The sequence below is a fragment of the Hyperoodon ampullatus genome (assembly GCF_949752795.1).
Source record: "Hyperoodon ampullatus genome assembly, chromosome: 1".
NCBI lineage: Eukaryota > Metazoa > Chordata > Mammalia > Artiodactyla > Ziphiidae > Hyperoodon > Hyperoodon ampullatus.
The window spans coordinates 37,002,185-37,015,365 of NC_136914.1; the positions used below are offsets into that span (position 1 = coordinate 37,002,185).

The 13,181-nt window shown below is 33.3% G+C and overlaps 1 protein-coding gene across 1 annotated transcript in view; it reads left to right on the forward strand.

Moving 5' to 3' along the window:
- The window catches only part of MAPK10 (mitogen-activated protein kinase 10), a gene marked incomplete at both ends in the record, with an annotated part of 126,366 nt that overhangs the window by 64,475 nt on the left and 48,710 nt on the right, over window positions 1-13,181 (forward strand). The window contains 2 exons of the mRNA XM_079710467.1: window positions 4,148-4,330; window positions 10,492-10,616. Coding sequence (XP_079566593.1) covers window positions 4,148-4,330; window positions 10,492-10,616 — 308 coding nt within the window. The remainder of the gene's footprint in view (window positions 1-4,147; window positions 4,331-10,491; window positions 10,617-13,181) is intronic.

Consider the following 13,181-nt stretch of genomic DNA (forward strand, 5'->3'; position numbering starts at 1 on the left):
AAATAGCCTCTCCTGGAAATTTTCTATACAGACAATGCTCTTAAACAATATTATCTTTAAAAACATAGTTAAGAATTGGGGGCCAAACACTGATATTCTTTAAGTTGCAAATAGATGTCAGAAAATTTTTGCATAGAATATTGAATATAAGACTTAGGACAGAGTAGACAGCAAGTCTGAATTCATGATGCTGTCAACTCTGGAAACCATATTCACCATAACAAAAAGTAATCAATGAAGAAAAAAACATGAAAAGAAGATACAGTAATTCAAAGGACATAGTAGAATGAGGTCATTAAACAACACTTTATGATTCCACTTAGTAGCTTCTGAAAGCTTAATGTGCATTGTGTAAATTATGATCCCCAATACCCAGAAAATAATAAGAAAATAATGTATGAGTAATTTCAAACATTAGGTTCAAGGCAGTTTGTTACATATTTTAGAAATTTCCTCAACCAAGGAAGTTAACATAAAAGGAGGACATTAAATGTAAATTCTTGGCTAACTGAAAAGAATTAGCTGGAATAATTTTTATTAAATTTTATTTATTTTTAAATTTATTTTATTTTTGGCTGCATTGGGTCTTCGTTGCTGTGCATGGTCCCTTCTCTGGCTGCGGTGAGCAGGGCCCACTGCAGTGCGTGGGCCTCCACTGAGGTGGCCTCTCCCATTGCGGAGCACGGGCCCCAGTAGTTGTGACACGCAGGCTCAGCAGCTGCGGCTGGCAGGCTCCAGAGCACAGGCTCAGCAGCTGTGACACACGGGCCCAGTTTCTCCATGGCATGTGGGATCTTCCCAGACCAGGGCTCAAAACCATGTCCCTTGCACTGGCAGGCAGACTCCCAACCACTGCACCACCAGGGAAGTCCTGGAATAATTTTTAATCTTAGGATTTCATGTAATCATTTTTACAATCCATACTTATTTTGCTTCATTCTTCTATTACAATACTATTTATTGAAGACATTAATAATAGACAATATTTGCACATTATCTTATCATTATACTCTATAAAATCAAACTTTTGTAATAGGACTATTTTTTATGTAGTGAATTTAGAACTAGAGGAAATTGTCAAATGATTCCTATTACATGACATTTTTCAATTTTTATTAAATACCTTTGATAATTAAGTTGTATGATAATTTCCAAAATAGTAGATCAAAATATTTAAAAATATATTAAAGTATATTAAAATGTATATTTATTGCTTTTTTGATAACTGCACAGGCTGGAATCTATAAGGAATCACATCCTTACTCATATAATAGAAAAATGATGACTTATTAGTGTTCTAAAACAAAGAAATCCTTTTGCAAAAATAATTTTGGCCATTCTTTTAAAAAAATTTACTATGCTAACATTAGCACATAATCATAAAAATCTAGTTAATATTTTATGTATTTTTAAAAATAAAATCATTGTGGAAATCTGATGATTAAAAAATTTCTTTCAAAAATGCATCACCTTATTTTCTATTTAAATATTAATAAAATGAATTGTTTTATGTGGATATGTTGACTTAATAGACTAGGTAAGCAGTTTCAGAGGCATTCTTTAAGAGGAATTGCCTGTGACAAACATACCATCAATTTTATGGCCAAATTAAAGCAATTTTTAACACATCAGTTCCAAACTTGCTCTTTTTCATACTGGAATCCTTGGAACAAGCACTGGATTTGGAGCCAGGAGACATTACTTCCAGTCATGGCTTATATTTGGTTAATTATGATTATAAAGGAAAATCATGTGGTTAACTAAGGATAGTGGGCGAAGTTGTTTGCAATCCTGTGAACATCTGGAAAACAAATACTTACTACCTAAATATACTAGTCATGTTTGTGGGAAGAAAGAACCTGAAATGGATTGGTTAAAATAGAGGCACACAATTTTAAGGATGACTATAACACATATTTGCAGTTAGAACATTCAGTTATTTCATTGTCAATAATAAAGATTCTCCCCTCCCTTCTTTTTTGTAAACCATTACATCAAGGACCACATAGTGTTTCATCTAAAAAGCAATTTAAGGTAGGAAAATGTGCTGAGTGCTTCTATAGACTTTAATTACAACTTGTAATAAGAAACATTTTAATAGTTCTTGTTTAATTAATTCCAGAATATTTGAGTCTCCTTAAACTTTACTGTAAAAATAACATGTAATTGTTTTGGGAATGTTACTTTAAAAGCAATCACTTTTTAACTAAATAACTGTATACTGCTAGTTAAATGTCACTATAGTAGTGTGTTGGGAGTATTTTGCCACCTTTGTTAAAAGACTCCTTTACAGAAAATCTGACAGCTTCTTTGCCCTTATTTTTAGTTTGACATCAAATCTTCAGAATCCTAAAGAAGCTTGACCAATGATTAAATGATGGCTTGTTAGGACATGATAATTTAACTGTATTAAAGAGTAGATCTCTTTTCATAATTTACAATGTAAGCACTGAGATTTATTTAACTGTATTAATGTTTTCTATTTAAATATATCTAAGTCATTCTAGCTTATCTATATCCATAGTACTAACGTAAGTTTTTGTCTAAGAGTAACTTTTAACTCTAATCTTTTGTAAGTTTTTAAGTTTATTTCTAATGATTTGAACTTACTACTATATTCTCAGGCACATGGTAATTTAGATTAATTTTTATTGAAATATATTCTTGTTTAATTATTCCTATCATCTTGTAAAGGAATATTCTTCAGTTTTTCCCACTTTTACTTCATTTCTTGATATTACACAATCATGTATTTTTTTCATCACCATACTTGAGAGGCTATGTAATAATTTAAACTTTATTCAGCTAGATTATCAGGGAAATAGAAGAGAATTTGCAAATTAGCTTGATTTTATCTTTGTTCAATCACCTATCTACATTGTTTGCATTATATATTTATTTTGGCTGAATATAGTTAATTTTGTCTTCTGTCAGGACTGCCCATCTTTTTTAGTCCAACCCTATAGAATAGCTGGGTTAAAGATTTTATGAATCTCAATTAAGTAATATTATGGTAAAGTTACCTGAACTGTCGCAAATTACATTAGCAAAAATGAATTAATTAACTTTACACTAAAGATAGAGTAGTAGAATAAACAACATAGGAGAGTACACTGCCTGGGGTATTGGATTTAAGAATTTCTAAGGCCTCTGCCATTCACTGACACATGGCAAGGAAATCTGTTTGAAATCAACTTCTTCCAGTTGGCTCTTCAGAGTTTTCATAGGTATTTATCATTCTCAAGGCTCTGACATATCAAATATCAATGATAGATGAAAAAGAAAATCCCAATCAGTGGGTATGTCGGTGAGAGACACCCCAGTTTTGTAAAGTATTAACTTTCATAGAGAGGTAATATTTATTTTTCTTGCAGTATTCCCTATGTTTAACATACTTTTGAAACACATGCACTTGGTTGAAATCTGTTTTAAATTGAACATCCTATGTTTACCCTCATATCTCCAATATTCAGGGATACAGGGCACTATTATCAGAAGTAAGAAAATAGGTATGAAACTGTGACTACTTTGATAAAGAGAATTTTATTTAAGTCTTTGGTGAAGAATTAGTGAGTTACTATCAAAAATTAGATTGATGCTATTTGTAATGCATATGAGTGGAAAACATTAACAGATAATGAAATTTCCCATTTGATAGAGAACAGAAGAAAAAAACCTTAAAAAGAACTTAAGAAAAATATAAACAAATCTTATAAAATATTTGTGCATTTGTCATTTTTAGAAAATAAATGATTGAAGTAATTTCATGATAATATTATTATATGTCTTTATATTTTTTTCTCTTCCAAATCACATGGTTATACAGAAGTTTAGCTCAGGAGGAGAAATTCTTCTTGTGTTATTTAAATACCTTTTCATCTTTACAACCCAAAGACTATTTCATGATATCCTATTTTAAGTAATGTTAATTCCCCAAAAGTGTATATGTTCCAAAAGTGAATTTAAAATTCCAAGGGGATTCACTGCCTGACAATCTGATTTTATATTTCTGTCCTTTGTTGTTTATTAAAACTCCATTTGTGTTGATGACTGCTTGGGATTCTGAGAAGCAGTTAGTCTCCCAACTAGTGAAAGGCAGGCGCTAGTGGCCTACACTTGTTTTTGCCCTTAACTATTCAATTCTCAGATATTGACCAGTGGAACAAGGTAATTGAGCAACTAGGAACACCATGCCCAGAATTCATGAAGAAATTGCAACCCACAGTAAGAAACTATGTGGAGAATCGGCCCAAGTATGCAGGACTCACCTTCCCCAAGCTCTTTCCAGATTCCCTCTTCCCAGCGGACTCCGAGCACAATAAACTCAAAGGTAAGCCCTTCAGAGACAACTTCAGAACCACTATGTGGGTGATGGGCAAGCTATAGAGACATCTTTCTTTAACTTGAAATACCTCAATTTAAAGAGAGGTATTTTTAAAAGATTTTCTTTACAAAGGGGGAGAAGCCAAGGATTTTAAAATTGCCTGGATATTCAGATAGAAGGTTAGTAATAAAGTGTGTAACAGTGGTGCGGGCTAAACTATTTCATGGGGCTTATTTAGAACCTTAAAATTATTTGGCAGTGCTAACTCTAAAAGACCAATGTAGTATACATTGATATAATTGTTTCAGTTCTTTTTATTACCTGGAAAACACTTTCAACACAAGTTTTTAGTTGTCAAATCTTAGAGCTATAGATGTTTGAGTTTTCTTTGCATTTTATGGAATGCTTAACCACCATTTTTTCATTTTAGAGTGATAAATGAGGTTTTTTACCTACACATTTTGTATTCAGTGTAAACACTTTCATTAATAAGTAATTTTTCTACTACTATGTCTGCAGTTATGAACTTTAGTAACAAATCTTAATTTCTTCACCAACAAAACTGGGATTATAATGCTTGGTTATAGGACTGAATAAACTTGGTAATGTATAAAGTGTAATATAAATAATATTCTAATTCTTACTTCAACTTAGGACATTTCAGAGAATGTGATTTTGAAGCAAATTTGATTTTTTCCCCTGCCGGAGCTGAAATCCTACCCCTTAAAATCTGTGTGAATTTAGGCCAGTTATCTCATCTTTCTGTACCTCCTTTAACAAATGAAAGTAGAAAGTGTTTACTTTACAGGGTCATTGGGAAGATTAACTGACTAATTTGTCAAGCACTTAGAACAGTGCCTGGCTCACAGTAAGTGCCCAGTAACTATTAGATATAAAAATACTAATAAATATTTATTAAAAATAAAATAATTATTATTTTAGGTGGATCTATACACTATCCCGGAAAAAGACACATGCTTGTGAAATTTTACACCAAATGTTCAGTGGACAATTAATTAGCTACAGATTTAACTTTCAGACTTAATTTATAGCTAATATGGACATAAATGAGATGGAGAAACTGAAATGCGGCGCTATGACTTCCCAGGGTCTTATTATTTCCTCCAGACTTTTATCTGATGAGTTTTAAGTGCACAGCGTTGTTTCTGTGTTCGTGACACTTTTGTTGCACAGTTGGGTTTCTTCTTTTAACTACCTTTACCGGCTCTCTGAATGACAACAGACTAAATTATTACTAAATCTACTGCCTTTTTTTTTTTAACATCTTTATTGGAGTATAATTGCTTTACAATGGTGTGTTAGTTTCTGCTTTATAACAAAGTGAATCAGTTATACATATACATATGTCCCCATATCTCTTCCCTCTTGAATCTCCCTCCCTCCCACCCTCCCTTTCCCATCCCGCTAGGTGGTCACAACCACCGAACTGATCTCCCTGTGCTATGCAGCTGCTTCCCACTAGCTATCTAATTTACTTTTAGTAGTGTATATATGTCCATGCCACTCTCTCACTTTGTCACAGCTATCCTTTCCCCTTCCCCATATCCTCAAGTCAATTCTCTAGTAAGTCTGTGTCTTTGTTCCTGTCTTACCCCTGCGTTCTTCATGACCTTTTTCTTTTCTTTTTTTTTAGATTCCTTATATATGTGTTAGCATATGGTATTTGTTTTTCTCTAACTTACTTCACTCTGTATGACAGACTCTAAGTCGATCCACCTCACTACAAATAACTCAATTTCATTTCTTTTTATAGCTGAGTAATATTCCATTGTATATATGTGCCACATCTTCTTTATCCATTCATCTGTTGATGGACACTTAGGTTGCTTCCATGGCCTGGCTATTGTAAATAGAGCTGCAATGAACATTTTGGTACCTGACTCTTTGAATTATTGTTTTGTCAGGGTATATGCCTAGTAGTGGGATTGCTGGGTAGTATGGTAATTCTATTTTTAGTTTTTTAAGGAACCTCCATACTGTTCGCCATAGTAGCTGTATCAATTAACATTCCCACCAACAGTGCAAGAGGTTTCCCTTTTCTCCACACCCTCTCCAGCATTTATTGTTTGTGGATTTTTTGATGATGGCCATTCTGACCGGTGTGAGATGATATCTCATTGTAGTTTTGATTTGCATTTCTCTAATGATTAATGATGTTGAGCATTCTTTCATGTGTTTGTTGGCAATCTGTATATCTTCTTTGGAGAAATATCTATTTAGGTCTTCTGTCCATTTTTTGGATTGGGTTGTTTGTTTTTTTGATATTGAGCTGCATGAGCTGCTTGTAAATTTTGGAGATTAATCCTTTGTCAGTTGCTTCATTTGCAAATGTTTTCTCCCATTCTGAAGGTTGTCTTTTCATCTTGTTTATGGTTTCCTTTGCTGTGCAAAAGCTTTGAAGTTTCATTAGGTCCCATTTGTTTATTTTTGTTTTTATTTCCATTTCTCTAGGAGGTGGGTCAAAAAGGATCTTGCTGTGATTTATGTCCTAGAGTGTTCTGCCTATGTTTTCCTCCAAGAGTTTGATAGTGTCTGGCCTTACATTTAAGTCTTTAATCCATTTTGAGTTTATCTTTGTGTATGGTGTTAGGGAGTGTTCTAATTTCATACTTTTACATGTAGCTGTCCAGTTTTCCCAGCACCACTTATTGAAGAGGCTGTCTTTTCTCCACTGTATATTCTTGCCTCCTTTATCAAAGATAAGGTGGCCATATGTGTATGGGTTTATCTCTGGGCTTTCTATCCTGTTCCATTTATCTATATTTCTGTTTTTGTGCCAGTACCATACTGTCTTGATAAATCTACCGCTTTTAAGAGCAACATCAACTATACGCAGAATGAAGAAGTGCTAATACCCCAGGTAGAGATTTTGAAGAATGTATGTCTTTATGATGCTAATTGACATGTCAGGCAAAAGTAATCCCTTCCTATTAAGTCACTTATAGTATAACAATACAGAGGCCACAAAAGCTTGATTAAAGTATTTGATATAATGCAAACACTTGGAGAGAAACTATTCAGTAAAATGCCATGCTTCATGATATAATTCCAACCTCTTTGAGTTTATTTTTTGGCTTTTTAATTCAGTTTGAACCACTACAATTATATTACTTTTGCAAATAATAAACTAGAAGATGTGATACACACACACACACTCACACACACACACGCATGCACATACACACACAATGGAATACTACTCAGCCATAAAAAAGAATGAAATTTTGCCATTTGCAGCAACATGGATGGACTTGGAGAACATTATGCTAAGTGATATAAGTCAGACAGAGAAAGGCAAATACTGTATGATATCACTTAAAAGTGGAATCTAAAAAAATACAACAAACTAGTGAATATAACAAAAAAGAAGCAGACTTACAGCTATAGAGAAGAAACTAGTGGTTACCAGTGACGGGTGTGTGTGTGTGTGTGTGGAAATATAGGGGAGGAAGTGGGAGGTACAAACTATTGGGTGTAAGATAGGCTCAAGGATGTATTGTACAACACGGGGAATATAGCCAATATTTTGTAATAACTATAAATGGAAAGTAACTTTTAAAAATTGTAAAAAAAGTTTAAAAAAATTAAAAAAACTAGTTTACATATTTACAATTATTAAAATATAATTGTAATATAAATCAGCAAATTATAAAGAATTACACAAAGAATCAAAGGGATGAATTTATTCTACTGTTATTAAAGAGTGTAAGACATTTACTTGCAAATGAAAGAATGAAAGATGAAGAATTAAATGCTTTTCTTCTTCCTCATTTTGTTCCCTACAAGAGTATTGATTCTTGTTTCTTAGTAAGATGATTTGGTATTACTGTCATTCATGTCTCTATTAGGAGACCACCCCAACCCCCCTGTCCCTTTCTAAGAGCAGAAACATAGGTGGGTTTGATGGGAGAACTTGTGGGACTGTGTGAGTCTGGGTATAAAATCAGTTACAAATCAAAGAGATCTTTGAACCAATGACAAAAACCAATACAGCCCCATTAGATCATGACAGGGTTATTAACAATGAGAAAGATTAATTATTGAAAATTAAAGTATATTTCTGTACTTTTGTTACTCTTGTGAACTTCACAGTATCAGTTTGGGATTAGCAGAAATTAAATTTTTAGAATTGAGATCCCCAGAAAAATGACTAGTAGAAATAAAAAAAATCTTCCAGTCTAATTTAACTAGCGATTTTTATAAATATGTAATTAGTATAAATAAATATATAAAAAGTATGTTATCGGGGCTTCCCTGGTGGCACAGCGGTTGAGAATCTGCCTGCTAACGCAAGGGACACAAGTTCGAGCCCTGGTCTGGGAAGATCCCACATGCCGTGGAGCAACTAGGCCCGTGAGACACAACTACTGAGACTGCGCGTCTGGAGCCTGTGCTCCGCAACAAGAGAGGCCGCGATAGTGAGAGGCCCGCGCACCGCGATGAAGAGTGGCCCCCGCTTGCCACGACTAGAGAAAGCCCTCACACAGAAATGAAGACCCAACGCAGCAAAAATAAATTAATTAATTAATAAACTCCTACCCCCAACATCTTCTTTAAAAAAAAAAAAGTATGTTATTAAAATGTAACAACACCAGAGATACTAATGTCATAGATTGCTACATTTTAACTGTAGTACAATCAAAGTTATGAAAAAACACGTAAAACTAGAAGAGAATACATTAATAATGAGAGTGATTACCTGTGGGGAAGGTGGGTTTTTCTGGATTTTATGTTTTATGTGATTTCCAAATTTTTTATAATTAACCCATATTTCCTTAATAATCAGAAAAAAATGATAATTAAAAGTTGATACATATTAATGGATTCAAACACATTGCCTTTTTCCTAATTTAGCAAACCAATTTAGATTTTGCTTTCTTTAATTTGAAGTTTTACCATATGTTTGGAATAAACTGTATATTTTCACCATAAAAACTTCCAAACCAGTTTGTATCTGTATTTTCTTGAAAATTTTATGTATTTTCAGAGATTTTTAGAGTATCCTTTAGCAATGTTATTAAATAAATGCATTTAATGATTATCACCATATAATTTTTTATATCTCTAGCATCTCACACTGTACCTGGCACACAGTGGACAATATGTATTTTATAAACTGAACATCTCCCACATCAATTTGGTTACTAAGTCTTGTGGATTTTTTTCTCTCAAATCTGTCCCCTCCTCTCAATTCTTGAAGCTTCTGGTCCTGTTAAAGTCCTCATCATTTCTCCCATTTTCAAAAAGTCACCCTTGACCTCCTTGCCTCCCTCTAGACACTGCTTTATCCTTTTTTGCAGCTCAGAAAAGTTTTAAAATGAGCGGTGTACACTCACTTTGTTTCCATTTTTAAAACTTCATTCTTTTGAATTTATTTTTAACTATGCAAGCAATACATGTATATATTTTCTTCTCCTCAGAGTTAACTATGATTTTCAGTTTGTTGATTATCCCCACAGACCTTTCTATGCATTTATATACATAAATAGAGAGAGAGGGAAATGTTTGTTGTGTTATTGGGAAGGGACAGATTTATACAATGGCATCAGGATCTATGGTTCATCCTGCAAATTTTTTTTTCACTTAAGACCATGTCCATGTGAGTCCATATAGATCCACCTTATTCTTTTAAACTGCCAAATATAATTGGTACACTTGTACCATAGCTCATTTAGTTGCTCTATAGGTGGACATTTAGATTGTTTAAAATGTTTGAATCTTTGACCAGTGCTGCAGTGAACATCCTTTCTATATGCTTTTCATGAACATGTTAATTGTTTCTCTAGACTGTATACCTAAACGTGGAACTGTTGGGCTATAAGGTATTCACATTTAAAATTTTAATAGGTACTGCCAAAATTGCCCTCTAAAAAGTGTTTATCAATTAACACTGCCACCAACATGAATGAAATGACCTGGAGTTAGTGGATATTATGCCATCTCTCATTTTTGCAAATTTGATGGATAAAAAAATATTTTCATTGTTTCATTTTGCATTTCCCTAATCACTTGGTGAACTTACCTGACATTTCGATGGAAGGTGCTAATTGATCTTTGTTTTTTGTTTTTAAAATTTTTTCTCCCTCCAAAAAATTTCCTTGCCAAAATCAAAACATTACTATTTTTCTTCTCATTCATCGTTTCAGCCAGCCAAGCCAGGGACTTGTTGTCAAAGATGCTAGTGATTGACCCAGCAAAAAGGATATCAGTGGACGATGCCTTACAGCATCCGTACATCAATGTGTGGTATGATCCTGCCGAAGTGGAGGCGGTAAGTCTTCAGCTTATTTTATTTTCTTTCTGCAAACAAATCATAGTAACTGGGTGCTCCATGGTGTGAACTGAAGGAGAATTAGAATCCAAAACAATACTCAAAGGACCTTCATAAAATTCCTAAGTCACAAAGCTATTACCTTCCCTTCTAAAAGTTATTTTCTTCAGCCTGTGTTTTGAGTTGTGTTTCTTTTTCAGGATTTCCTATGAGAGATGGTGATTTAGTCCAATAAATCTTGGCTGTCCATGAAACACTTCCATTAGTATTTGTTAAATTGTTAACACCACCGGTGTCTCCTCCTTTATGTTTAATTATCAGCCTCTCCTATTGCAAACTAAGTAACAGAAAACGTAAATAAGTCTCTTTGCCTCTATTCCGATAAGATGCCTGTCTTTAGTAAAGTGTGGTACTAAGAACATTTAGATTATAAAGCCTTTACTAGGCCGTTGGTGCCTTTGTGAAGCCTTGCATAAATCAGATGAGAAAAATCGGGTATTCCAATAAGGACACTATTTCAGGTTGGTTCTAAATTTCAGGTTGGTTCTTACAATAGTCAGATATATCTCCATATTTTCCATCCAGATATAGTTTAAGAATCTTCTCAGAAGCATAAATCTTTTCAATTTTTAAATTATTTTTCAATCATTTGCTGTCTTCTCTTCAATCACTTTCTTATCTCTCTGCCTTTCTCCTTTTCTCTGTATGGAGCAAGGGCTGCTCAGAGCACAGGGCTATTGTTTTGTCCATGTGTGTCCTGTAGGACTCCCAACAGGAATGTCCTCTTCTCCTTCTTTTTGTTTGTTTGTTTTCTTGTGAACTTCTTTGTACCCCAAGATATTCTTGGCCTGGACAATTTTTGCATTGTTTTGACTTCTTTTCCTCTGCTTCATTGTGTGCTTGCTCATGTTAGAGATGCTAAATTCAAGGCTGACATTAATTCTCATCCTTTCACCCTCCACTGAAGAAGTGAGAGCTGACAGATGGGAGTGAGGATCAGGTAGAATCAAACTTTATAGACATAATATTCAAAAAGCGACATTTCGTAGTAACCAGCTCTTAAACATTCAAAAATTTCAGAGAAAACACTTCAGTGATAAATGACTCTTCCTGCATGGAAACTGAGGTATAACAGTCTCTTATAACATTTTCTTAAGATCTGTTCTCTTAAGCAGTTTTACAATGATGCTGAAATTTTAATTTGATTTAAATGAATTTTTAGTCACTTAATTTGATTTTTACAAAATAAAATCCCCAAAATTATTTATGAGTTTACTTCTAATGCTCTTAAAACTAAAAATACTAATGTTCTTACAGCTAAAAACTAGAATCTCTTCCAGTCTCTCATTCTTGGGAAATAATTCAAAGAGGTTCCTGGGGTAGAATGAAATAATGAAATAAGTAAGAGAAAGTATGATGTATATGTATGTAAAAATTAAGCATAAGAATTTTTTCTCTGATGATTTTTGAGGTTATGCTGATAAAAATTTTAGGCAAACATAAATTATTTGAAATTATTGCTCTTCACTTATTTTGATAGTTTGAATCATGTGGCATATGTATTTTTCCTTACATCTAATGTAATGTGTATAATCTGTTTTTAATGGATAGTGACCTAGAGTTTAATTGGAGTCATAAAGTCTGCATTTGTAATTCACTTGTAATCATATTGTCTGGAAAAAAAAAACAATTGCTTAGAATCTGCATCAATATATTAATGAGTAGTATCAATGGATTTTTAACTTATTTTTAACTTTTTATGAAAAATTCCTTTGAAGGATAGAAAGATAAAATTTAGAGTACCTTACATGGCTAGAATCTTTTTCTCAGCCATTTCAATATTGTCAAAATAAGTTTCTTTGGAAGAAAATAGAGTCAAGTAGAGTGATAAAGGGAAAACTGCAAGAGAATGTGATGTCTTCAGAAAAAATAAAGAATAGAGAAATGCTATGTGTATTAATCTGTTAACCATACTACAAGCTATCTTATCACATGTTTCCAAAAGTGCCAAAGTACCAAAATGAAAAGAGGAGAGCATATGAATGCTGTCATAACTGTAAGAGAGAAAATTATTCATGGAACAATGAAGTTGAAAATGTCAAAAGTTGAATGTCAAGGTTAATATTCATCTATTTGTGTAATATTACATCAATTCTGAAGTTAGAACTGCTCAAATTATTAGCAAGTTCTTATTCAGATAATGTTCAGAGCAACAGAAGTATGTACCCTGAACACAAAGGCCACATTTCATGTCAATGCTTTTTCATAAAACAATTGGGAGGTATTCTAATTCTGTTTCAGTATTCATCAAGGGGAGTACAATAGCATACACAAATGCAATTTATTGTGTTGCATGCAATGCCGCAGATATGGAAAGATGGGTTAGGTTAAAATTTCTGTTCTGCCACTTACTAGCTGACCTAGGTCAAGTTTCTTAACCTTTCCTCACTCAGTTTTCTTAACTAAGAATAGGAAACAATCATACATAGTGCATAGTGTTCTGAGAATTTAAAGAGGTAATGTCCATAAAGTACTTCATACAGTACTTGACAGCCAGTAGAAATC